This window comes from Melitaea cinxia, chromosome 20 (genome assembly GCF_905220565.1).
Source record: "Melitaea cinxia chromosome 20, ilMelCinx1.1, whole genome shotgun sequence".
Lineage (NCBI taxonomy): Eukaryota > Metazoa > Arthropoda > Insecta > Lepidoptera > Nymphalidae > Melitaea > Melitaea cinxia.
The window spans coordinates 11,866,426-11,893,825 of NC_059413.1; the positions used below are offsets into that span (position 1 = coordinate 11,866,426).

Genomic DNA, 27,400 nt, shown 5'->3' on the forward strand with positions numbered 1-27,400 from the left:
CAATTTTTTAAACATATTTCCATAACGTCCATACTCTGTAAGAGTATGGAACGTATACTGAATAACCGGCTCCTGGCACACCTTGAGAAGAATGATCTCCTTAGCGACCGACAGTTTGGTTTTCGCCGTAATCGGTCCACGGGTGATCTTCTGGCGTATGCCACACACATTTGGAGTGAGGCTATCGAGAAACACGGGGAAGCCATTGCGGTCTCGCTCGATATCTCGAAGGCATTTGACAGGGTCTGGCATGACGGCCTTATTAGCAAACTTCCTTCATACGGCCTACCCACTTCTCTCTGTGTTTGGATATCTGACTTCCTGAGGGATCGATCGATCCGCGTAGTCATAGACGGTTGCGATTCCGATCGTTTGGCCATCAATGCCGGGGTTCCTCAGGGGTTTGTACTCTCGGCAACGCTATTCTTGCTGCACATCAACGACCTGCTCAAACCCGGAACCTTTGGGTATGCAGATGACAGCACCGTTGTCGAGCGTTACGTGTCCAACGCACGAGCGAGTGGGTCTGAGATCCAATCGCTGAGGAAAGCTATGATTCAGCGTCTGAACTAGTCCCTTAAAGCTGTCTCCGATTGGGGTGACGCAAATCTGGTCAAGCTCAACGCCTCTAAGACCCAGGCGTGTCTTTTCTCGGCAAAGCGGAGTCCTTTCCATCTGACTCCCTCTTTCCGAGGTGTGCCCGTGTCCATAACCGGCCGCCTAGAGCTTCTTGGCGTTACTTTGTCATCCACCCTCAATTTCGGCTCATACATAGAGACAAAGGCTCAAACAGCTGCCAGAAAACTGGGCGTCCTCTCGAAGGTGAGAAAGTACTTCACTCCGGAACAGCTTCTAAATTTATATCAAGCGCAAGTTCGATCATGCATGGAGTACTGCTCTCATCTTTGGGATGGCTCAGCCAAGTACCAGCTGAAGCTTCTCGAGTCGATTGAGAGACGTGCCAGGAGGCTCATCGGTGATGATGCACTGGTCGCTGCAAAGCTGCAAAGCTTGCATCATCGACGGAGGGTGGCCGGCCTATCGGTTTTTTATCGGATACACTTCGGAGAGTGTGCGCAGGAACTCCATAACCTGATTTCCCCTTCCCCCTTCCATCATCGTACAACCAGACGCTCTGCGTTACGCCACCCTTATATAGTTGACATTCCCCTTATACGCACTAAGCGATTCGCTAGTACATTCTTGATCCGCACAGCTAAAGAATGGAACTCTCTACCAGCGTCTGTGTTTCCAGAAAATTATAAACTGGGGATCTTTAAGTCGCGAGTGAATAGGTTACTTCTAGGTAAGCGTGCTCCATCTTAGACCGCATTTTCACTTATCATCAGGTGAAATAGTGGTCAAACGCAAGCCTATCATTGTATAAAAAAAAAAAAAAAAAAACAATATGTCTACTCATTACATTTTGGCCCAAAAGTCACATTCTCCTTTGAATACGTTTTTTGTGACCTTGGCTGCTTACCAGGAGAATATAAAATTCATTTAAAAGAAGATGTTGCCTGTAGTTCACGCGCCTAGAAAGTTGCCGTTTGCTATTAAGGAAAAGGTAAAGAAAAAATTGATGGAAATGGAATCACAAAAAATTATTGCTAAAGTTGAGGGTCCGTCAGACTGGGTTAGTAGTATAACGGTAGTTAAAAAACCTACCGGTGATTTACGCATATGCTTAGATCCAAAGGAATCGAGCGATTAAGGGGGAACATTTTAGATTACCGACATTAGATGAGATTGTAGCTAAGTTATCGGGAGCTAAATATTTTAGTACTTTAGATGCATCATCAGGTTTTCGGAACATTTCTTTGGATGAAGCTAGCAGTGCGTATTGTACGTTTAATACTCCGTTTGGGAGGTATAAGTTTTTGAGAATGCCCTTCGGAATTTGTTCAGCATCTGAAGTTTTTCATAAAAAAATGATTGAGAATTTTGATGACTTAGAGGGAGTTTGCATGTACATGGACGACTTGCTAATATACGGGTGTAATAAAGAAGAACATAATGAAAGATTGAAGCGAGTGTTAGAAAGATGTAGAAAAATAAATCTTAAATTAAACAAAAATAAATGTGGATTAGAAGAAACAAAATATTTAGGTCATAAAATTACAAAAAATGGACTGTACCTAGATGACAGTCACATAACAGCTATTACTAAAATGCCCATCCCTAAAAATAAAAAAGACATACAAAGATTCTTAGGTCTAGTTAATTATATAGGTAGCTTTATCCCTAATTTATCAGATAGAGTTTATTCTTTGCGTGAGTTGTTAAAAAATAGTATTGAGTGGCACTGGGATGAAAGACATGATAAATGTTTTCAAGACATTAAGCGTTGTTTAGCTAATCGTCCTGTTTTACAATATTATGATCAAAATAAATCGATTACAATATCAGTAGACGCAAGTAAGAGTGGATTAGGTGCATGTCTGATGCAAAATAATCTGCCAGTATGTTATGCTTCGATAGTTTTGACTAAAGCTGAACAGAGATACGCGCAAATAGAGAAGGAGCTGTATGCTTGTGTCTTTGCATGTGAGAAGTTTTATGCGTATATTTATGGAAGGTCAGATGTAACGATCGAAACCGATCATAAGCCGCTGATAAGTATTATTAATAAGCCTATTACCGACGCACCGGCACGATTGCAAAGAATTTTATTAAGGTTGCAACGTTATACATTTAAACTGATATATAAGCCCGGTAAACAACTTTATATTGCCGACGCGCTATCGCGTGCATATGAAACGGCTGGGACCGCGGTTTTGCATTTGAGCCGAGATTCTCTTAAGGACAAGGTGTGCGCAGTCACTCGAGATGCGTCGTCCGCGCTTTCACAATACTTTGATAATGCACAGTTTATAGCTTTACAGAAAAGAACAGAGAGAGATAGCGATCTACAAGAGGTAATTAAATACATAAATAAGGGCTGGCCTGAGGAAAATAATTGTGTTACGGAAACATACCATAACATAACATATAATCACGCCTCTTTCCCGTAGGGGTAGGCAGAGACCATTTCTTTCCACTTGCTACGATCCTTACATACTTCTTTCACTTCGTCCACTTTCATTATTCCCTTCATACATGCTCTTCGGTTTAGGGTACTCTTGACCTGGCCTTTTTTCAAGACGTCCCTTATTTGGTCTCGGAACGTCCGCCTAGGTCTACCCCTTCCAACCCTTCCATCCACACTCGCCTTATACACTTTTTTCGTCGTTCTTCACTAATTCTCTCAACATGGCCAAACCATCTGAGTATACCTTTCTCAATTTTTGTCACTACATCTTCTTTCAGACCACAACGTTTCCTTGTCTCACTATTTCTTATCCTGTCCACTCAGTTTAACTCCTATCATACTTCTTAACGCTCTCATCTCAACTGCATTTATTCTGCTTTCATGTTTCTTCTGCCATACCCAACTTTCACTTCCGTACATGAGTGTCGGAACAACACTCCCTCATGCATAGCCAAACGAGCCCACCTTAGTTAGACACCTTCCGACTGTTCATAAAGGATTGCAAAGCTCCATTCACCCTGTTTCCTGCATTCACTCTTCTTTCAATATCACTCTCACACTTTCCATCTCTAGTAAACTTTGAACTCAGATACACAAACTCATTCACCTGTTCAATTGGTTCATCTCCAATCACGATATTGCAGTCTGCCACTGCCTCATCTCTTTCAAACACCATCACTTTCGTCTTCTTTACATTAATCTTCATTCCCTTTTTTACAAAGGCTCCACTCATATCAGTAACCATCTCCTGCAACTCCTTGACCGAAGACGCAAGTAATACTTGGTCATCAGCATAGAGAAGACATTTGACGAGTAACTCATTCATTCTTAACCCATTTTCATTCTCTTTTAAATATGTCAAGCAATTGTCCATGAATAGATTAAACAGCCACGGTGATGCTACACATCCCTGTCTAACACCTCTTTCGATATCAAACCATTCAGTGTATGCCCCGTTTATTCTCACACAAGCACTACAATCCCTATAAAGAGATCGCAATGCTCGTATGAGGAGACTGCTCACACCATTCACAGAGAATGCTGACCACAATTCATTCCTCATCACTCTATCATAGACCTTTTCTAAATCCACGAACGCGCAATAGACTTTTTTGCTTTTTGCCAAACACTTTTCGGCTATGCACCGCAAAGAAAAGACCTGATCTGTACATCCCATTCCCTTTCTAAATCCCGCTTGTGTATCCTATACTTTATCGTCTGCTTCATTCACAACCCTCTCAATCAACACTTTTGCATACAATTTACCAACGACGCTGAGTAGGCTTATACCGCGGTAATTCCTGTAGTCCTGCCGTAACCCTTTTCCCTTGTACAGTGGGACGATTACGGCTTTGCACCAGTCTCTCGGTACTTGCCCGTTTCGCCAGCACAAATTGAAAAGGTGGTACAGCTGGCTAGCCACTGCCATTTCCTGCTTTTAGCATTTCGACGGTAATCCTATCATACCCTGCAGCCTTACCTAATTTCATACTTTTCAACGCTCTCACTATTTCATCCATGCTTATCTCACTTTCATCAACATTTATACTCGCTTCCATGGAAGGTGCCGTATGTTGTACCTCCACTTTCTCTCTTTCGAACAAACTTTCAAAATACTCTTTCCATCTCTTTAACACACATTCTTCTCCTTTTATAATGCTCCTCCCATCTTGACTCCAGATTGTACTCAGTTTCGAGGTAAAAGTTTTTCCTCTGGCAGTTTTGATCGATTTCCAGAAAAACTTGATGTTTGACTGGAAATCTTAAGTGAGCCTTCTATCAAATCCATCCTTTCAACTTCTTTCGCCGCTAATTTCAATATTTTATACTTCGTTCTTACTTCTTTTATCTCGTCATTCATTGCCTTTTGCACTTTTTGGTTAGCTTTTGTCGCTAACCAATCCAACCATGCTTTGTTCTTTTCTTGCACAACCTTTTGTACATCTTTATCCATTCACATATTATAGTTCTTTCTTCCTTTCCTTCTTTTAACTACCCCGCATACCTCAATAGCAACATTCACGACTCCCCTTTCTTAAATTTATCCCACAAATCTTCAGTCACACCTACCTCTTCTATGCCTCTACAACTTTCTTCCAGTTTCTCTACATACTCGTCTTTCTTTTCCATTTCTTGTAGGTTTTCCACTTTCACTCTGTCCAAAACACTCAAAGGCTCGGCCCTTCGGTGTCGCCACCGCTTAAAGAAGCCACGCATTTGGGCTAGAAAGTGGTCTGACCAGGAATTGGTCTGTGTCGAGGCCTGCACCGCAGTATGCCCAAGTTCTAGCACTTTCTTCCTCAGTCTACACTATCACAAAATCAATCATACTTCTAGACTCACCCCCATCTCTTGTATACAAATGGAAAAATTCCATTCCAAGCATACCTCAAGCAGGCTTCTCCCATTGTCATTCACTCTCTCGTCCCCAAACGTACCCAGAACTCTTTCATACCCATCACGCTTCACTCCAAACCATCCATTAAAGTCCCCTAACATCACGATCCGTTCACGCCTGTATTAATAAATCTATATAATTATAGCATATTATCTTACACAATATAAAATTCTCGTGACACAATGTTAGTTAATATACTCCTCCGAAACGGCTGGACAGATTTTTATGAAATTTTGGGTGCTTGTCGGGTAGGTCGGAGAATCGGCCAATATCTATTTTTTATACCTCTAAGTTATAGGGAGGGCGGTAAGGGGGTTAATAACATATATGGCAATACAACGTTTGCGAGGTCACCTAGTATATATATATATATATATACTAGCTGTGCCCGCGGCTTCGCCCGCGTTGAAATCAGTGTGACACAAAGTTTTCTCGGCAAACTTCCAGTGAAACTCTAATCATAATCGGCTTATCCGTTACGTAAGCTTTCTTCTTGAAGCCCTCTCTTCATTGGTGAAACCGGATGAAAATCCGTTCCGTAGATTTTGAGGGGATCGATCACATACACTTTTGGAGACTTTGTTTTATAATACACTAACTGTTGCCCGCAACTACGTCCGCGTGAAGCGCGCGTCGCGTTTAACAAAATGGTTCGTTGAATTCGTCAGAATTGTGGTATGAAATAATGTAGTAATAATATAGTATTGTAGTGTAAATATGTTTAAAATATACTGCATGCAATTTAGTTTTTAACACGGTTCTACTTAACTATATATGCCACGGAATAGCGTAACGCACTCTCCTCCGTGACTCCGTGACGACAGGGGTAAATAAAAAGTATCCTAGCAACGTAAAGGTTTAGATATTGTAAAAAATACATTTTTTTGTACTACTTATAAGTGATCAATATAAATGTTTCTTGAACACATAGGGTTGCAACGCGGTTATTTTGCTTCAAACCGACCTTGCTGTATATGTTTCATACAAACTATCAACCCCAATTAAACCCCTTTAGCGGTGGAATATCGCAAAATCCGTTCTTAGCGGACGTCTACTAATTATAACCTACTACCTCTACCTCCCTGCTAAATTTCATCTTTGTCCATCCTGGATGAATGGACCATCCAGCAGTTTTTGAGTTCTCGTGATGAGTGAGTCAGTGACCTTTCTCTTTTATATATATAGATTACGATGCATTATTTGGACACCTCCTCACTATCTATAGAGTGTACATTTTAAATTTCAAGTCTCTTACTTCAAAAACATAGGACTTTCATACAAATTTCCAACGCCCGTTTCATACTCTTAGGGGTCGAGTTTCATAAAATTCGTTCTTAATGGATGTCTACGCCCTATAAGGAACCTATCTGCCAAATTTCAAGTTTTTAGGTGTTATAGTTTCGGAGATTTCGTGATTAGTGAGTCAACGTAACATCCCCCGTTTTAACCCCAAAAGGGAGTTGATTTCTAAAGATAGATTATTTCAACACCTTGTTACCATCTATAGAGCATACATTTTAAATTTCAAGTCTCTTACGTCAAAAACATGGGACATACAAACTTCCAACCCCCGTTTTACCCCCTTAGGGGTGCATTTTCGTAAAATCCATTCATAGCGGATGTTTGCGCTCTATAAGGAATCTACCTGCCAAATTTCAAGTTTATAGCTTTTATAGTTCCGGAGATTTCGTGATGAGTGAGTCAACCTACCATCCCCCGTTTTAACTCCAAAAGGGAGTTGATTTCTAAAAATACATTATTTGGGCACCTTCTTACCATCTATAGAGCATACACCTTAAATTTCAAGTCTCTTACTTCAAAAACATAGGACTTTCATACAAACTTCCAACCCCCGTTTTATCCCCTTAGGGGTCGAGTTTCGTAAAATCAGTTCTCAGCGGATGTCTACGCTCTATAAGGAACCTACTTGACAAATTTCAAATTTTTAGCTGTTATAGTTTGGGAGAATTTGTGGTGAGTGAGTCAACCTAGCATCCCCCGTTTTAACCCCAAAAGGGAGTTGATTTCTAAAGATACATTATTTGAACACCTTTTCACTATCTATAGAGCATACATTTTAAATTTCAAGTCTCTTCCTTCAAAAACATAGGACTTTCATACAAATTTCTAACCCCCGTTTTATTCCCTTAAGAGTCGAGTTTCATAAAATCCGTTCTTAGCAAATGTCTGCTTCCTATAAAAAACGTACCTGCCAAATTTCAAGTTTGTAGGTGTTATAGTTTCGGAGATTTCGTGATCAGTGGGTCAACCTACGATCCCCCGCTTTAACCCCAAAAAGGAGTTGATTTCTAAATATACATTATTTGGACACCTTGTTACCATCTATAGAGCATACATTTTAAATTTCAAGTCTCTTACTTCAAAAACATGGGACTTTCATACAAACTTCCAACCCCCGTTTTACCCCCTTAGGTGTCGAGTTTCGTCAAATCCATTCTTAGCAATAGTTTACGCCCTATAAGGAGCCTACCTGCTAAATTTCAAGTTTGTAAGTATTATAGTTTCGGAGATTTCGTGATTAGTGAGTCAACGTAACATCCCCCGTTTTAACCCCAAAAGGGAGTTGATTTCTAAAGATAGATTATTTCAACACCTTGTTACCATCTATAGAGCATACATTTTAAATTTCAAGTCTCTTACGTCAAAAACATGGGACATACAAACTTCCAACCCCCGTTTTACCCCCTTAGGGGTTGAGTTTCGTAAAATCCGTTCTTAGCAATAGTTTACGCCCTATAAGGAGCCTACCTGCTAAATTTCAAGTTTGTAAGTATTATAGTTTCGGAGATTTCGTGATTAGTGAGTCAACGTAACATCCCCCGTTTTAACCCCAAAAGTGAGTTGATTTCTAAAGATAGATTATTTGAACACCTTGTTACCATCTATAGAGCATACATTTTAAATTTCAAGTCTCTTACGTCAAAAACATGGGACATACAAACTTCCAACCCCCGTTTTACCCCCTTAGGGGTTGAGTTTCGTAAAATCCGTTCTTAGCGGATGTCTACTTCCTATAAGGAGCCTACCTGCCAAATTTCAAGTTTGTAGGTGTTATAGTTTCGGAGATTTCGTGATGAATGACCTTTCGCGTTTATATATATTATAGATATATGAATGTTGCTAAGCGCATAGTTCGAGAATGGCTCTACCGGTTCGGCTAATTTCTTTGTTCGTATGTTCCTTAAGGCCCACAAAAGGTTTTTAATACAAAAAAAAAAAAAATTAATGTCATCACTCGAAAAACGTTACATTTACCTATTTTACTATTAACTTGACAGAACCAAATATGTCCGGGCAGCTAGTAGAAGATAAAAATTTATGATCAATAAACATGAATTTTAATAAAAGTTCTAGTGACTTGATGTTTATTAAGAATTAATCTTATGAATCTTATTTAGTGGTAGTTCTAGATAAGCTTACACAAGAGACAACCATAAATAAGTAAATTGAAATCAATTATTTTACGCCACAAAAATATTACAACAATTTTAATTCTGTTTTACCTTTGAGTTGAGGGAACAGCCTTTTTATAAAGTCTCGTTTCTCTTGAGTACCGACAGTTGTGAACACTTCGGCTCCATAATGGAGAGCAACATTGATGGCGGCTTGACCGACACCACCAGAACCGGCATGGATCAAGATCGATTCTCCTTTTTGAATCTTTCCTACCATTACCTGTTAAGACGTTAAATATTACATAGGAATATATACTACACATTGGCGTGTGTATATGTATTTGTTGTGAGTATTTATAAACGCGTGTATTAGTAAGTAGAAAAGTTTGCAATGAATTATTATTTTAAACTCTTTCCGTTTCATCATAGCTCACTTTACTATAATCTTTTATACTTTCTCAGCTGTCTAAATTAGTTCAAACTAATATTGCAAACATAACATTCAAACTTTAGCAGTAACTATTACCAAAACTTTATGTCACACCGCAGTTCCTATCTTGTGATTCCAGATATTTCGGCGACGTTAGAGATGCCATGGTTTTGTGACGTCGGCCTTTTCCCGTTTAAATGAAAGTGTTTTACTTCTAATTTTGTGTACTTTTAAACGGCACATATTATAATCGTCATTTATAGTAATATATTAGAAATTTATAAGAATTACCAGAGCGTGGTATGCAGTCCCATAAGCCATAGGTACAGTGGCGGCCTCCTCGAAAGTCCACTCGTCAGGAATGTAAAGCACAACATTGCGATCTGCTTCTACTACGTTTGACAAGCCTTTATTGTCTACCATGGTCATCACTCGGGTGCCACTTTAACAATATCATGAATATAAATATTATAATTAATAAAAAAGTAATAATAAATGCTTCACACTCAACGGCCTTCAGTAAGATGTTCTATTGTGTTAGAGGGTCTGGAAACACACAATACGCAAAAGGAAAACGCTTGGAACACGACAAAATACTATATGGCTTATAAAATGTTTGCAATTTGTGGGGATCGAATTTGTGATCGCATAAGCAATATCCAATGCTGTGCAAATCAATGCGTCGTTAACCCTATTCTTGACACTTCGTACAATTTGATACGTTCAACTTTTAGAAAATCTGGAGAATTTCTCTAACGAGTTTATAAAACTTTTGTTGTTTAATATGATAGAAAATACACATATATTTCTACCAAAAATACTATTTAAGTGCTTGCAACGAAAAATCAGCCGTAAGAGCGCAAAATGGTGGACCGATCGAATGCGTCTACGCATCGCAAGGTAAAAATAATCATTATTTATTATATTTTGTTCAAATTGTTTTCAAAAGTAGTCCAATTGCCAAAGCTTATTATATACTCTAATCATTAACGTTATTTTCTTGTACCTAAATGAATTGTAAGTGCATGTAATCTTTTGTGTTTTTCAAGTGTAACAAACATGATACATTGCCAGATGGTGAACATTCTAGGCATTTTTTGCTGTGTATCAAATATGTGACATTGTCTGATTTGAATAGATACTACTTGAGTTTGCTTTCCAAACCACGCTTATAACTAGGCTACGATTGTATTGGCTACTGTGACCAGAATGTGGTCAAGATGACAATTTTATTACAATTATTTCTTATTTTCATTCGAAGGTACTTCCTCACCTTATTATGCAACAACAAAAAAGAGCTCGGTAACTCGAAGCTCTTGTTCCGAAACTGGGAGCAAAACCAGATTTGGACGAAAGTGAATCATCCGAGGATGAAGTTCAATACTACACCCGCCTTACGCACTCTGACAGCAGTTGACCACCTCTATCATTGCCATCTTCAATAGAAAACCTAAACCTTCTCTCTGATGACGATATTGAGGTTAATCAAGTGCTTACTTCAGTCTTTGGTACAGTCATACAGTCAAGAGTCATCACCATCGATCAACCCTTATTCATCGTCAATTTAATCGCCTAATCCAGATATAGACTTAAGAGATAACTTCTTCGTTTATGAACCGATTTGGATAATTCTTTTTTTGTTGGAAAGGAGATATTCATAGTTTGGTACCATGATAAGGAAACCAGGATCTGATGATGGGATCCCAGAGAAATCGAGGGAAACTTTCAAAAATCGTAAGGGTGACTGGTAAATTTAATCATGTTTTCATTAAGTGCTATAAAGCACTACTATTTAATAAAGATCTGGAGTCGATCTGATGATGGAGAAGAAAGATAGTCGAGGGAACTCTTCAACAATTTATAGCAATTACCTGCTTTTTGAACTTAATTCGTTTTTATTGATGAGAACTTTGCACCTGTATGAGTTATAAGTGCTATTACAGTCTGATGATGGAGACAAAAGTTAGTCGAGGGAACTCTTTAACGATTTATAGCAATTAGCTGCTGTTTGAACTTAATTCGTTTTTATTGATGAGAAATTTGCATATATATGAGTTATAAGTGCCATTTCAGTCTGATGATGGAGACGAAAAATAGGCACCAACTTCAAAATTATAAATTTTTAATTAAAAATTTCTGATTAACTAAATCAAAATACGAATTACTTTGTACTAAGTAAATTTATTTTTCACTTTTTAGTTTCCTTTTTGAAGTCGGTTTTTTTTTTGTTAAAAATTATTTTATTTTACAATTTTTAGAGATGGGTAGACCTAACAAGGATGCTTTTTCTCTTATGTCGGGGGTTCGGAAACATACACAATACACAAGCACAAATACCCAGATCATGACAAACATCTATATGGCCAATACAAATGTCTGTCGTGCGCGGGGATTGAACCCACTAACGCCAGCGCAACAGCCGGTGCTGTGACCGCTGCGCTAACGCGTCGACATACTATGAGTAAAGTTCGCTATCAGGTGTACGTAATAACAACCTGGACTGACAGCCTAGCGTGTTCTCCGAGGCTAGGTTGGGAGAACCACAAGGATTAACAACTAGACCAAAAATAAATATTTATATAAACATAAATATCCACTCCGAGCTGGAATAGAACCCGCGACCGTCGGTGTTTAGGCGCCGCCGACACGGCACATCCACCATTACATCAAAGCGGTCGTCAAACAGCAAAAGGTAACTGCTGTAAATTGTTGAGAAATTCCCTCGAGTGTTTATGGGCTCCATCATCAAACCTGGTCCTGCGACACAGATGATCACACAGCAGGTAATTGCTATAAATCGTTGAAAAGTTCCCTCGACTATCTTTCGTCTCCATCATCAGACTGTAATGGCACTTGTAACTCATATAGGTGCAAAGTTCTCATCAATAGAAACGAATTAAGTTCAAACAGCAGGTAATTGCTATAAGTCGTTGAAGAGTTCCCTCGACTATCTTTCGTCTCCATCATCAGACTGAAATGGCACTTATAACTCATACATATGCAAAGTTCTCATCGATAGAAACGAATTAAGTTCAAAAAGCAGGTAATTGCTATAAATTGTTGAAGAGTTCCCTCGACTATCTTTCTTCTCCATCATCAGATCGACTCCAGATCTTTATTAAATAGTAGTGCTTTATAGTACTTAATGAAAACATGATTAAATTTACCAGTCACCCTTACGATTTTTGAAAGTTTCCCTCGATTTCTCTGGGATCCCATCATCAGATCCTGGTTTCCTTATCATGGTACCAAACTATGAATATCTCCTTTCCAACAAAAAAAGAATTATCCAAATCGGTTCATAAACGAAGAAGTTATCTCCGAACATACATAAAATATATATATATATATATACGGTCGAATTGAGTAACCTCCTCCTTTTTGTGAAGTCGGTTAAAAATATTATTAGATATGTCAAAACAATAACAGAATAATAACAGTATTCAACCCAATTGTTGCATTCCTGTTGGTGAGTAGAATGAGCAGAGCTCCTGGGGGGAACTGGGGATGGGGTCGACAACGCGCTTGCGATGCTTCTGGTGTTGCAGACGTCTATAAGGTACGGTACGGTAATCGCTTACCATCAGGTGAGCCATATGCTTGTTTGCCGATCTAGTTAGATACAAAAAAATTTAATTTTATTACTTTCTAGTCCTGCCGACGACTTCGATTCCCAGCATACACTCTTGCACAAGACGGTCATGCGTTACGGCGTCAACGGCAATGCGACCCGATGCTATCATCACATCGCGGAAATTAAGCGCTGCACAGTACACCTATTTTACGAATGACGCTGAGTTAGTAATGCCAATTGAATATTTGAAGTGATCTTAAAGTTTAAATCAAATAGTTTAAAAAATTATTTAAAAAAACCTATAATAATAAATACTACAATAATCATTTTATACATCAAAGACCTAAATATAATGTTACTTACATCAATATGGATAAAATTTGATTTTGTAAAAAACTGATTCTCCTTGATAGGTCCCTCCAACCACTGTTGCGAGGACAAGTCTCCAATATGAGCAGTCTTTACAAAAGCGTGATGCGCTCGGACTGTTTCAAGATCATTTAGTAATAGGTGACGGTACGTCCCCCAATGTCCCTAAAAATATTTCGTTTTAGTTTTATCGACTAAAGACTCAGATGATTTTTAACCGACTTCCAAAAAAGGAGGAGGTTCTCAATTTGACTGTATTTTTTTTTTATGTATGTTACATCAGAACTTTTGACCTGGTAAACCGATTTCGACAAATTTTGTTTTAATCGAAAGGTGGTGTGTGCCAATTGGTCCCATTTAAATTTATTTGAGATCTAACAACTACTTTTCGAGTTATATCTAATAATGCGTTTTTACTTGACGCTTTTTTCGTCGACCTACGTTGTATTATACCGCATAACTTTCTACTGGATGTACCGATTTTGATGATTCTTTTTTTGTTGGAAAGGGGATATCCCTAGTTTGGTACCGTGATATGGAAACCAGGATCTGATGATGGGATCCCAGAGAAATCGAGGGAAACTCTCGAAAATCCGTAATAACTTTTTACTGGGTGTACCGATTTTGATGATTTTTAATTTAATCGAAAGTTAATGTTTATCATGTGGTCACATATAAATTTTATCGAGATCTGATAACTACTTTTTGAGAAATCTTTGATAACGCGTAGTTGCTTGACTATTTTTTCGTCGATCTACGTTGTATTACTTGTCGATGTAATTGAAGTCGGTTTTTTTTTTCGTTTGCGAGCAAACACAATTATTTATTTTGCAATATCACATACCATTTTGGTAAATCGAATTTATGTAGAATATATAATAGCATTACTTTTACGGTTGCGGGTTCGATCCCCGCACATTACAAATATTTGTATTGGCCGTGCAGGTGTTTGTCGTGGTTTGGGTATTTGTGCAGTCCTTGTGGGTCTCCCCACCGTACCTCGGAGAGAACGTTAAGCCGTCGGTCTCGGTTGTTATCACGTACACCTGATAGCGATCGTTACTCACAGTAGGGAATATATCCGCCAACTCGCATTGGAGCAGCGTGGTGGATTAAACTCTGATCCTTCTCCTTCATTGGGAAAGAGGCCTATAGTGGGATATTACAGGCTGAAGCGTATTATTTTTACACTTAAACTTATTATAAAAATAGTATAATTAACTATATTTACACTGTTTCTCTAGTAGTTATACTATAAAACTTACTTCATAATATACATTTATAGCTAAATCCATATCCAACTGCTTTTTATAAAATTCTAAATCTGGATCAAATGGTGGTGCAGTTGGATCTGCAATCAGTAGGCCACGGATTTTTTCTCCACCAGGTTCTCTTCTCAAGCAATTGACCAAACCCAATAATCCATTTACTTGATCATCTTGACTATATATGACAAGTTTTTCTCCAACTGCAAGTCCTTCTTTAACTTTGTCAATCCATTTGTACTTTTCATCACTTGTAACTATTTTAATAAAATTAGTTGGTTTGGGAGCAATTCTTTTTCGAAATAGTACTATATATTCGGAGCTGGTATTTTGTATACCAATGATGTCATATTCATTAGAGAAGTCTTTCGCATTTATGGGTCTTATTTCTCGGCTTACAATAAAGCCTTCATTACGGAGACTCAACAAAGCTTCTTTTAATATCTACAAAATTAGATTTTTTAAATATCATATATTGATAGTATATAAGAATGCTCTAAGAAAATTTGTTCGAGGCACATTAAAATAATCTTACAATCTCTGATCGTGACTTAACTGACCATAACTGAAATGGTCTACAAACTGACACACTATCCTAGTGTTGGGCTAGAGTCAATTCTCTATACAGAAGATGGTTTGTAACATAGGATCACAAAGGTATAGACCTAGATCCACCACAATTATTTATATAAATAAAATATCTACCCCAACAAAAACCAAACCCATATAACTCTGTAATAATTGTGTCAAAAATCATTATGGTACGCAAAATTATACAGACGTGTCAATAAAATGCTATGATAATTTTTAAAGAGGCTTACTTTAGGTCTCTCCAGCAAATTAGCACCAATAAGTAAAACAGCGTTCGTTTTTCCACTCTGCTGTCTATTTAATACGTTAATAAACGATGGCATTTCTATAGGATTCTTAGATACAACATATAGGTCAGCTTGTATTAGCGGCAGATCATTTAGTACATCTGCCACTTTATTAATTATTGGTTCAAGTCCTTTAGTTGTGTACTCATCATCAACAATTTCAATACTTTTTACTTTGTAAGTCTGTATGTTTTCTAGAATAAGCTGAATATTGCTTCTTAAAATGTCTTCAATCTGAAAATTGTCACGTTTTTCAAAAGTAATTTAGTGATTTTTTTTATTGTCTAGCTCGTTTATGAGCCGTATATGTATTGTATGTATAAAACTTAGTTCTCCAATGACATTTTTCAATCTGAATTGCATGTTCACGTTAGATGCTACCATATTGATTACGTTAATCTAAAGCTTTAAATGTATACATACTCGTATGTTGATACAGAAAACATCGCGTAATTATAAATTATAAATTATACTCAGGACAAGGACTAGTTGTTTACTCAGAATTTAAATTTGTGAGCTTACAAGGAAATTACAAGGCTTTATTTTATAATTTTACCCTCATCGTTGACTTTCCGAAGTTAGGTATAAATATATTTTTCTCTAACACTGGAGTGATAAGAGAAACTTTCTTTTGAATCGGAGTTGTATGTAGTCCTCGAATTTCTACACCGCCGGCCCTGGAAAAGGTAATTCAAAGCTGACCGGTGATAAAAACATATATTTTCACATTCTTAATATAGGGAAGTCCAATAAAAATTTAATGGTGAGGACCAAAATAAATATATAATACTTTTTTAATTGAATTTATTTATTACTGTTAAATTTGCAATTTAGGTGCGATGCGTCCTAGCTGTTTTAACATTTGTACCGGTGTCGAGACATGAACACTGACGAAGGGGCTAGACCGCAATTTAAAGTTACTCAACGTGCAATGGAACGAGTTATGATTTGATTGTCACTCAAAGATATGATTAGAAATGAGACTATCCGCGAAAAAACAAAAGTAACCGAATTAGCCCACAGATTTAGCAAGTTGAAGAGGCAGTGTTCGCCTGTGTTGCAGAACCGATGGACGTTGGATCGACTATCTACGTAAGATTTCCGTTAGTGGCTGGATGGAAATTCAGGAAACCCGGTATGTCTGGCACGATTTGAAGAAGCCTATGTCCAGCAATGGACTGCAATAGGCTTACGTGATTGAGACTTACGATTTGATTATTTTAATTCAAAATTCGATAATTACTTATTAATCCGATGATATACTTGTAAGTTGACAACATCGTTTGGGAAGCCGGGATGATGTCATATCAAAATGCTTAGTTTTACTCTTGACAAACTTTTTTTCCTTGAAATACATAGCCTGAAGTCATCTTTTCTTTTTTGTTTTAATTATAAAGCCGAGCATAATCTGATCTATCTGTCAAGCTTAAAATAATTTTTAAACAAGCACTTGGCTATTTTAGCTCAATTGACTTTGTGATATTTATAAACGAGAAAAATAGGTTATTGCTATTCGTAAGTCAAACAACAACCATGTAGACATTCTGGTGTATTGGTATGTATAGGTAAACCGATGATTTGCGGGTTTGATTTCCGCTCCGAATGGATATTTGTATTTGTAGAATTATTAGATTTCGATTTAGATGTCTGTCCTTGTGGGTCTCCCCACCATGCCTCGAAGAGGACGTTAAGCTGTTGGTTCTGGCTGTTATCCTAAATATGTGAATATATCCGCCAACGAGTAGTAGAGTAGCGTGGTGGAGTAAGGTCCAACACTTCTCCTACATGAAAACAGAGACCTTTACCCAGCAGTGGGATGTTACAGAGTAAATCGTTATCGTACCTTATAACATCTGCATAAGGATAGACCCTAACTTCAAATGAATGTCTCAAGTATTCTATGTTCATTTTAGTGATGGCATCATTATGCATGTTTACATCGATGGATAATTTTTCAATCCTGGTAGGAACATAGAGTCCTCGCGTATCATTTCCTATAAGCCTCATTTGCAGCATGCAGTCTAAAAACGTGACCCACTCGTTGATCCAGGCCAAACGACCACGAGTGCCTTCCACGTTACACCCTAGCACTCCTTGAAATAGACCGCTGGAAGAAATATATGGACTTTATGACTAGTTGGTCTTAAGCATCGCAAAATATTCGTTTTGACAAAAGTGATTGTCGTTAAATATTCGTTTTATAAAAGGGTGACACACATTATTTAAACTTTCGCATAAATGCATTACTCATATTATCATTAAATCGAAATGAAATCGTACCAACCTGTAATGGTAACCTCTTAAGCGTGTCTCCTTGTAAAAATCTTTTGTAAGCATATGTTTAACATTTGGTCCTGTTGATTCAGGTTCGGTCGGAATCAAGCGAAACTCTTTACCAACGTTCTCTTTAACTCTGATACGTCCAGTGACAATAGACGATCTGCTTTCTACAATCTGTCAAATATTCAGCAATTTATAATTAAAATTTATAATTATTATTTTATAAATTTTATTTATTTTATAATTAAAATTTATTGAGGAGAGAATAAGTGTACAAACGTTTTTAACAGCTCTTATAATTTAATTTCAAATTAGTATATATTTTGTACGATTTATTGAAGCTTTTAAGTGCTAAACTTACATATGTGATCAGTAGTACCCCTGCGGCTATAATTCTCTTAGTTAAATCTCTCTAATTCTAAAAGTTACCACATCAATAACACTATGGACTCAATAAAGGATTCTTTGGCTGAAATGACTGCATTATTTCATAGTAAGATGGAGGAGTTCCAGCGTGATCTTCAGAAAACCACATCCCCGACGACGACATCATTGGCGACAGAGTTCTCAAATTTTAAGGCATTTGTCATTTCAGCGTTGAATACCTTGCAGAAACAAGTCGAATTGCTTACCAGGGATTTTGATAATCAGGAGATGAGGAGAAGACGTCAAACGCTCCTTTTATATGGCGTGCCAGAGGAGAAGTCGGAAGACACAACTAGTCTCGTTACCAGCCTGATAGCTGAGCGCCTGCTCCTCCAGAATTTTTCAAGCTCCAGTATAAAGTATTCCTATCGTCTTGGCCGTACTTTAAATAAGAAGCCCAGACCAATTGTTGTTAAATTCCGGGAAACCACTATTCGTGATAAAGTCTGGTTTTCGAAAACGAAATTCAGAGGGACTGGTGTCACACAATCGGAGTTTCTCACAAAACGCAGACATGAAGTCTTTTTAGAGGCACGTAAACGTTTTGGGATTAGTCACTGCTGGACTTGGGATGGCTTTGTCTATGTCCTGGCTGCGGATGGATCTCGACATAAAGCTGAATGCTTGTTGGATCTCAATAATATTCCAAATGTTAAGTCTCCTGTTCAGGCCGAGGTTGTTGATAAGAAGTCCACAGATAAGGTGATTATTCCACGCACGAAAAGAATCACTAAGAAATAGTTACATTTGTTTTGATTACATTTGACATAACAACTTTTACCTTTAAACTCAAGTTACCCTCTTTTCAACTACTGCTGTTATTACTTTTCTACGATTACCCTCTTTTGTGTTAAGTTCATTAAATAGTGTCAGTGTCGGATGTCTATGTTAGTGTTACTTTATTTAAATAATAAAAACAATTTAAGCTTATGTCACATTTTTCAATAGACTTAATTTCATATTCTAAGCGGAATTTTTTTTTTTTAATTTACTTTTTATGTTTTATGTTATTTCTTGGTATTTTTTTTTCTTTTATTTTTTTTAAACGTTTTACTTCTGTTTATAATTTTAACAAACATCCGACTTAAATGTGTGTAAACTAGCATTATTGTTGTATATTTTATTTAGATCTCACTTTCCTTATAGCTGGCGAGTGGGGGGACATGATATAAGAACAATTATCAATATTTTATAGGCGATTTACTTATTTTATTTTTATTTATTTTTTTGCTGTTTTTTTTTTAAATATACTATTTATACTTTATTATTTATATTATACAATATGTCATTAGACGACAGCTTCGATGACTCTTTTCAGTCCATTTCTTCTGACGAATTGAATAGTGACGGTAGCTTTCATAGTATTCCTCCTTCTCTGAGTGATTCCCTCGAATGTTACCTCAATGACGTTGGGTGTAATTTAAATATTATTCATATTAACGCTCAGAGTATTCCAGCTCATTTTCCTGACATGTTATCCTCTTTCCAGAATAAACATTTACACGCTATTCTAGTGTCTGAAACGTGGTTGAAACCTTGTCTGCCTTCAATGTCCTATTCTCTTCCTGGTTTCCACTTGATTCGTAATGATCATATTTATCGACCAGGCGGTGGTGTTGCCATCTACCTTAGATCCCATATTCCATTTTCTATTGTGAGTTTTTCTCAAAATAATAATGATGGTGAACCAGAGCACCTTCTCATTGAGGTTACCCTTTCTCACACAAAGTTACTTTTGGGTGTGTATTATAGCCCTACAAAAAACGTTGACTACTTCCTATCTTTTGAAAATTTACTCGACTCTTTTACTCCACTTTATGGTCATACTGTGATAATGGGTGACTTCAATACGTGCCTGCTGAAAAACGATACGCGATCTTTGCGTTTGACTGCAGCTGTCAATGGTTCAAACCTAAATATACTTCCTCTTTCTGCAACTCACTGTTTTCCAAATTGTATCCCTTCATTGCTCGACCTAATTATTGTCTCTTCTACTGATCATGTTGTGAAACATGGTCAATGCCCTGCACTTGCTTTCTCATATCACGATCTTCTATTTCTCTCTTATAAAATCAACCCTCCAAAGGCAAAACCAAGTATTCTTCTTCAGCGCAACTTTAGTGGAATGAACTTGGATCGCTTGCGGGAAGACGCTGCTAAGATCGACTGGTTGGCAGCGGTGAATGGTAGACCAGTTGATGAACAAATCGATATACTTAACTCCTTAATAACTCAACTGTACGATATTCATGCACCAATCAGACGAATTCGAATAAAACATTTACCAGCACCTTGGATTACTCCTGAAATAAAAACTTTACAACAGAGGAAAAACTTGGCAAAAGCAAAATATAGGTCGAATCCAACTGAAGAAAACAATTCCATTTATAAAAAGTATCGGAATCGATGCAATAAGTTGTGTAGAGATACACATCGACGGCATATTCTCAAATCTATACTGGAAGATAGTAACACATCCAGAGTCTGGAAATTTTTAAAATCTCTTGGAGTTGGCAAAATACTCAATGCAAACATACAATCTAATGCTATCGATCTCAATCAACTAAACCATCACTTTTGCTCTTCTGATGCTATTGATTATGCAACTAAGTTAAATACTATTAACCTTCTTTCAGCCAGTTTAGCTCCAACATCATCCTCATTTTCCTTTCTTCAACTAACCGAATGTGATATTAGGAAAAATATTTTAGCTATAAAATCTGATGCTGTCGGCTGTGATAGTATTAGCCGTAAAATGATTGTTCCTATTATTGATTATCTGACTCCAATTTTAACTTCAATTTTCAATAACTCCATTATGACCAGTACATTCCCCTCTTCCTGGAAAGATGCCCAAATCATTCCTCTCCCGAAAAAAAGCAATGCTTCTTCACTTAGTGATTATCGTCCTATCTCCATTCTCCCATTCCTATCTAAAGTTCTAGAACGTCTTTTATATCATCAGCTTGAATTTATTCTTTGTTCAAACAACCTTTTGAATCCATTCCAATCGGGTTTTAGAACTGGTCACAGTACAACTACTGCTTTGGTTAAGATTACTGATGACATCAGATTGGCTATGGATAACCAGGAACTTACTGTATTGACATTGCTCGACTTCAGTAATGCTTTCAATATGGTAGATTACGACATATTACTGGCTGTTCTTAAATCTCTCAATATATCTCCATCAGTGATTAAGTGGTTTCATAGTTATTTAAATGGTCGTCGTCAGCGTATTAGAGTCCAAGACTCATGCTCTGAATGGCTAACCGTGAATGCCGGTGTACCTCAAGGCGGCGTTTTATCGCCTCTACTATTTTCAATATTTATTAATAATATAACTTCTCGTATAACTTCTCGCTACCATCTGTACGCTGACGATCTCCAAATTTATGCTCACTCCAAGCTAACTGATATTCCTTCTACAATTAGTTCATTGAATTCAGACTTAAATGAAATTGTTAACTGGAGTAATTCTTTTGGATTGAAAGTAAACCCCGTGAAAAGTCAGGCTATTATTATTGGTAGCTCTCGTTTGGTTCGTCGCTTAGATGAATCACTTCTGCCACCTATTATTTTTAACAACAATATCATTTCTTACAGTACAGAAGTGAAAAATTTAGGCGTCATTTTTGACCGAAATTTAGCTTGGAATTCACAAGTAAAGGAACTAAGCCGTAAGATGTTTTGTGCGATCAGTTCTTTGCGCAGGTTACGAAATATTTTACCTATCCCCACAAAGATTGTGTTAGCAAAAACGATCCTTCTACCTATCCTTGATTATGCCGACACCTGCTATCTTGACCTAAGGGAAGACCAACTTAATAAACTCGAGCGGATTCAAAATCTCTCCATTCGGTTTATTTTTGGGTTAAGGAAATATGACCACATCTCTGATTTTCGAAAGCAACTCGGGTGGCTCCCAATTAGGTTCCGCCGAAATACTCACTCTCTATCGCTTCTCTACTGTTCACTGTTCAATCCGAAGACGCCTTGCTACTTAAAAGAACGCTTTGAATTATTATCGAATTCTCACGATCGGTCTCTCCGCTCTGATAGTAACCTCCTTCTTAAAATTCCATCTCATTCTTCTTCTTTTTACTCTAACTCATTATCTGTCCAAGCGGCCCGACTGTGGAATTCTTTACCCGTAAGTATACGGCGTGCACAATCATTAGAGTCATTTAAGAGCCATTTGAAAGACCATTACTTAAAGTTGCTATAATATCGTTACTGATTTAGTGCTATATTTCTCTTGTACTCTGTCGTTTATATTTATAATATCTATTAGTTGTTTATATTGTATGTATGTATGTATGTATGAATCTATGTATGTATGTATGTATGTATGTATGTTTATGTATGTACTCTTATATGTAGTTTCATGCCTGTAATTATATCTATTCAAGTGTATGTATGGTTATATAATTATATGTGTTTACATATATTATTTTAAAGTACACCTCTATGCCGCTTTATTCTTATTCATGTCCTTTTTCTAAAGGTTGTCTGGAAGAGATCGCTCTTTAGCGATAAGACCGCTTTTTGTACATTCCTTTTTTGTTATTATTATTATTATTTCTCACTTGTTTCTTTTTCTTTCTCTTTTATGTTATTTGTATTGTTTTTGGTTGTACAATAAAGTATATTTGTATTGTATTGTATTTATTCAAACATATTCTGTTTACTTTTACAAGAGTATAAGACACAAAAAATATTGTGATCAGTACCTACTACAAAAATTAAAACATTTTAATAAAACTGAAATAAAGCATAGAAAATACAACCTCAAAGCATCCACTTCCTTTTTGAATCGAAATGATAAACTCCAACTGCCCGTTTTTGGGAATATTTGTAGATCTATGATAGCGCACATCTTCAAATACAACAGACAATTCCGTGTACAGCTGTCCCATTATCATACCGAGCGTTTCCCAAACCATTACTAGGTAACCGGTTGCAGGAAAAAGGTTGCGACCTGAGGTAATTTAATAAATATCATTGTATATTTGTATCAATACCAGGAATGCATTAATTTGCTTAACCGTCGCGTCAAAACGACCAACTGCGTATATTAAACTTTTATTTTATATAATTATTCGTACCATCTATCACGTGGCCAACCATATAAGTATTTTCTTCATCAGCTATGGATATATTTACCGTCCTTTCATTCAACAATATTTCATTCATAATTTTATATGAAACCACACTCCTAAAATAGATAGAAAATGCGTTTAATAAATAAAATAATCTCAGTAAAGTAGTTACAAAAGTTGTGTGATTATAAGCTTTGTAATTCAGAATAATTTAGACGTTATACTTAGTACAAATGACAATATAGTGTTAATTGAACAAACCAATCTTCGCTGTGCTTCCATTCGACGAGATGAGCAAGCATGGGTGTTCCTTGCGAAACGGGAAACTCCACGACCGGGTAGACGTTGGCAAGATGCGGATTCAATCCAGCTTCGTACAATCTGCAGATAAAATATTAAAATTTAAATCTCGAGTTTAATAAATTTTAATAAATAAGTTTTAATAAATTTTCTACCAGAAAATATAAAAATATTATCAGTATCATGAAGATTAGTTACTTACTTTCCTAAAGCCGTGAAAAGAATCTGTACAATATCGGGATGTGTTCTATTTGTCAAAGGGACATGGACAGCATTTTTTTCGGATAAACAGTTTAAAAGATCCTGTAAAACGCCGTCTGGTCCGATCTCTATAGCAATTGCGTTGGCAGGAATCAAACGAACACTCTCTTCGAAGGACAATGAACTCTAACAAGAAACCATATATTAGTAATAATACGCTTCGTTATTGTAATTTCGTAAATATAATAAATTTTGATAAGAAACCATATTTTAAAGTACAACATACAATACTTTCTTTCAATAAGTAATCTTTAAATCTTATATACAAAATTCTGTTGTCACAATGTTAGTCATCATACTCTTCCGAAACGGCTTGACAGATTTTTATGAAATTTTGTGTGCATATTGGGTAGGTCTGAAAATCGGCCAACATCTATTTTCTTACCCCTAAATTATAAAGGGGGAATGAAGGGGGTTAATAGCATTTGCAGGGTCAGCTAGTATCAATATAAAAATTTCATGTCAGAGAGAGAAGAGACAAACTTCTTAGCATTCCATGGATTCAAAGTGCGGGTGCCAGGTCCATCGTGTGGCAGAAGCACGGAGAAATTTCCAGGACTTGCGACCTAGGTGTAGGTTTAAGGAGATGGGAGAGAGATTGAGATGCGCATCAACGCTTACCTTTACTGCACAAGTTTCCCGCCCTGCCTCGCCAATTTTTTTTTTTTAGCTAAAGCCAAAGTGCTAATATTAACTAAACTAAATTTTGAAGGTACTAGTATAATGACAAAAAAGCAAAACACATAAATTTATAAAAAAATTATAACACTGAACTGACTAGTATAATCATAATATGAACTTTATGTAAGAACAAAAAATACCTCACTATATCCAAGGCTGTCGACTGTTGGAGTTACTATAGATCCTTTGATGGATGGGTTTTCCATAGCCTTCAAACCCAAAGCATAAGCCGCCAGGATCATCTGCTCAATATTCAAATAACCATTTCCATATGCGCAACCTAATTCACTTACACTGTCGCCTAAAATCAAGGGATGCATAATATTGATCATAGTTGTAGCATACACATTGGATAGAACTTTAACCTCACAGAAGATAAGATCTTTCGGCCAAATAATAATGCTCTAAAGTAGTATTATTTTCCTTTGATGAGTAAGTAAACAGAATTCCTGGGGATGCTAGGCTACAAGGTTAAAAACGCGCTTACGAATTCCTGGGGATGCTAGGCTACAAGGTTAAAAACGCGCTTACGATGCTTCTGATGTTGTATGTTTTTCTTGTGGTTTGTTACGGTAACCGCTTACCACCAGATGAACTGTTCGCTCGTTTGTCACCCTAATCTACCAGCTATCGAAGTTACTCAAATGTTTGACTTCTTACCTAAAATAAAGTCTGGGTCAATTCTAAGAACCTTTAAGATATCCGTTAGACCGATCTGAACAACAGCGGCGCCGATAAAAGAGTTAAGGACATTGTTGTAAGTCTTAGAGTCAGGTTCATTTATGATCTGTTTCAGATTTAAGCCCTTAGGTCTTAATGTTTCGTGGCATCTAAAAATGAATGGTTAATCAATATATTAATATCAACATATGAGTTAAAATGAACCAATGAACATTATGATGAATGAACCAACTATAGTAGTAACAATCTGTTAAAATTTGGTCGTTGAATAAAATAATCGTGTTTGCTCGTAAACGAGAAAAACCGACTTCAATTACATCGAGAAGTAATGCAACGTAAGTAGATAGAAAAAATATTAAAAACGCACTAGTCTTCACTACGATTTTCGAGGGTTTCCCTCTATGTCTCTGAGATTCCATCATCAAATACTGGTTTTTTTTTCATGGAACCATCCTTGGGATCCTCTCTTTTTCAACAATTTTTTTTTAATCAAAATCGGTTCATAAACGACGAAGTTATTTTACGACGGGATTTTGGGGGAGATAAATCGTTTTATCCCTGTTTTTAGCCAATGAAAAAATGACTACAATATCGTTAGATACGAAGGTAAATTTCCCACCTGTCAATAAATTTGTAATAACTCAGGGGAAATCCGGCTGGTCGCGATCGACCGAAAATATCTTGGTTCATATCCTCATGTTTCCAAGATCGATTACATATCAATTGCACTCGCTATTTTTTATTTAAATAGCCAGTTCATTTCTTTTATTATTATGTCGGTAAAATCAAAAAATATTACTTATATTTTATCGATATGTAATTCGTATTTAAATATGATTCACAAAAACACGATTTACTAAAATTACCGAGCTAAGTTCGATCACCCAGGTACTATAATATTAACGTAAAAATCGAAGATTTAGCGTCTTTACATTAATATTTTTAGTGCTTAAACGAACCTCTCGATAGCAGAAGCGAACACAGGGATCTTCCTCATGAGCTCTGAAGCAATTTTTGTCCATTGAGACTCTTGAACAATACCTGAGTATACAAAACATACCGGTCTGCGGATGTCTGAAAAATATTGAGTACTTCGAGCTAAAGACACGCTTTTTGTTGGTGTGGAACCTGTAGAGACAAAACGAAGTTAAAAAACAACCGAGTCAGAATACATCATGACAAAAAAAAGTCTAAATCAAATATCACCTAAAAGTGTAAATCCTCTATAAAAATGGCCCTTGATATTATTTTTGTGTATTTCGTGTAAAAGTCTAATAAGCTCAATATCAACCGTTCTGGACTCCATGTCATCTAGAATCCTAGCCACTGATGAATAGACGCGACCTGATACGCAGACCAATCTAGGTAGATCATCTGATGGTAATCCATTATTAACCTAAAAATTTATATACAAGCAATAATTACTAAAATAATTAATCTGTACCATCACCAAACCATTATACTCGTTTATGGCATCAGGAGTCTCGAAAGACCTAAAGAGCAATAAAGCATCTCAAATCCTGTATAAATAATAAAACTTAAATGACCTTTGTTTTCTCGTAATTTTTGAAAATTACGTGAGCATTAGCTCCTCCGAAACCAAAATTGTTGATACAAGACAATCCTCTACCCCACGGCTGCGCCTCCGTCACCACTTTCAATCTTCCGTCCACCAAAGCGGCTATTCCTTTTTTAGGAACTTTATAGTGCAAGTTTGGAGGAATATATCCGGTCGAATATGCGATGCAGAGCTAAAAGTAAATTCTGAATGAGACATACGAAAGCTATATCTTATATGATGTTCGACTTCTAAATGTGTTCCTTCAAGTAGGTAGTTCTGCAGATATAATAGAACACGTTCCACATGAAACTTTTTTTTGTAATAATATTAATATTCTACTTCACTGTGCTAAAAGGATGTTTCGGACAGTTGTCGATATCTTTTTAATTTCTGATACATTCAAAAATCAAGCAAAAAAGTATTAAGCTTGTGCATATCCTAAATAAAACATCTGTTGTAAGACACCGAAAGCGGCCGCTAATACCGCGCCCTGACCAGTTACAATAATTTACTAACTCGTATAAGTACCAACGTCCTTTAAGGCCAAATTATTTATTAATCGAATCAGTAAAAAAAATTGGAAACAGCTGTTACAGCGTCTTAAAATTATTTAAATTACATTACGCAGAATAATAATAAATAAACAAAATCACTCAAGTAAACGAAGTATTTAATTGTGTAGCAGTCAATAATTTTTTGATCAACTTAAATTAAGCAGAATCAGTCTAACTTGTATTCATATTACAT

At 36.7% G+C, this 27,400-nt stretch overlaps 1 protein-coding gene across 1 annotated transcript in view; it reads right to left on the reverse strand.

The window, feature by feature from the left end:
• LOC123663277 (fatty acid synthase-like) overlaps positions 1 to 27,400 on the reverse strand; it is a 74,647-nt gene that overhangs the window by 17,250 nt on the left and 29,997 nt on the right. The window contains exons 8-25 of the mRNA XM_045597966.1: positions 26,640 to 26,843; positions 26,299 to 26,488; positions 26,052 to 26,220; positions 25,072 to 25,241; positions 24,552 to 24,712; positions 23,672 to 23,856; positions 23,431 to 23,550; positions 23,176 to 23,285; positions 22,858 to 23,048; positions 17,646 to 17,815; positions 17,205 to 17,468; positions 15,918 to 16,038; positions 15,305 to 15,595; positions 14,484 to 14,927; positions 13,213 to 13,383; positions 12,921 to 13,051; positions 9,567 to 9,717; positions 8,954 to 9,125 (exon numbers count right to left, since the gene is read on the reverse strand). Of these exons, the coding sequence (XP_045453922.1) occupies positions 8,954 to 9,125; positions 9,567 to 9,717; positions 12,921 to 13,051; positions 13,213 to 13,383; positions 14,484 to 14,927; positions 15,305 to 15,595; positions 15,918 to 16,038; positions 17,205 to 17,468; positions 17,646 to 17,815; positions 22,858 to 23,048; positions 23,176 to 23,285; positions 23,431 to 23,550; positions 23,672 to 23,856; positions 24,552 to 24,712; positions 25,072 to 25,241; positions 26,052 to 26,220; positions 26,299 to 26,488; positions 26,640 to 26,843 (3,415 nt within the window). The remainder of the gene's footprint in view (positions 1 to 8,953; positions 9,126 to 9,566; positions 9,718 to 12,920; positions 13,052 to 13,212; positions 13,384 to 14,483; positions 14,928 to 15,304; positions 15,596 to 15,917; positions 16,039 to 17,204; positions 17,469 to 17,645; positions 17,816 to 22,857; positions 23,049 to 23,175; positions 23,286 to 23,430; positions 23,551 to 23,671; positions 23,857 to 24,551; positions 24,713 to 25,071; positions 25,242 to 26,051; positions 26,221 to 26,298; positions 26,489 to 26,639; positions 26,844 to 27,400) is intronic.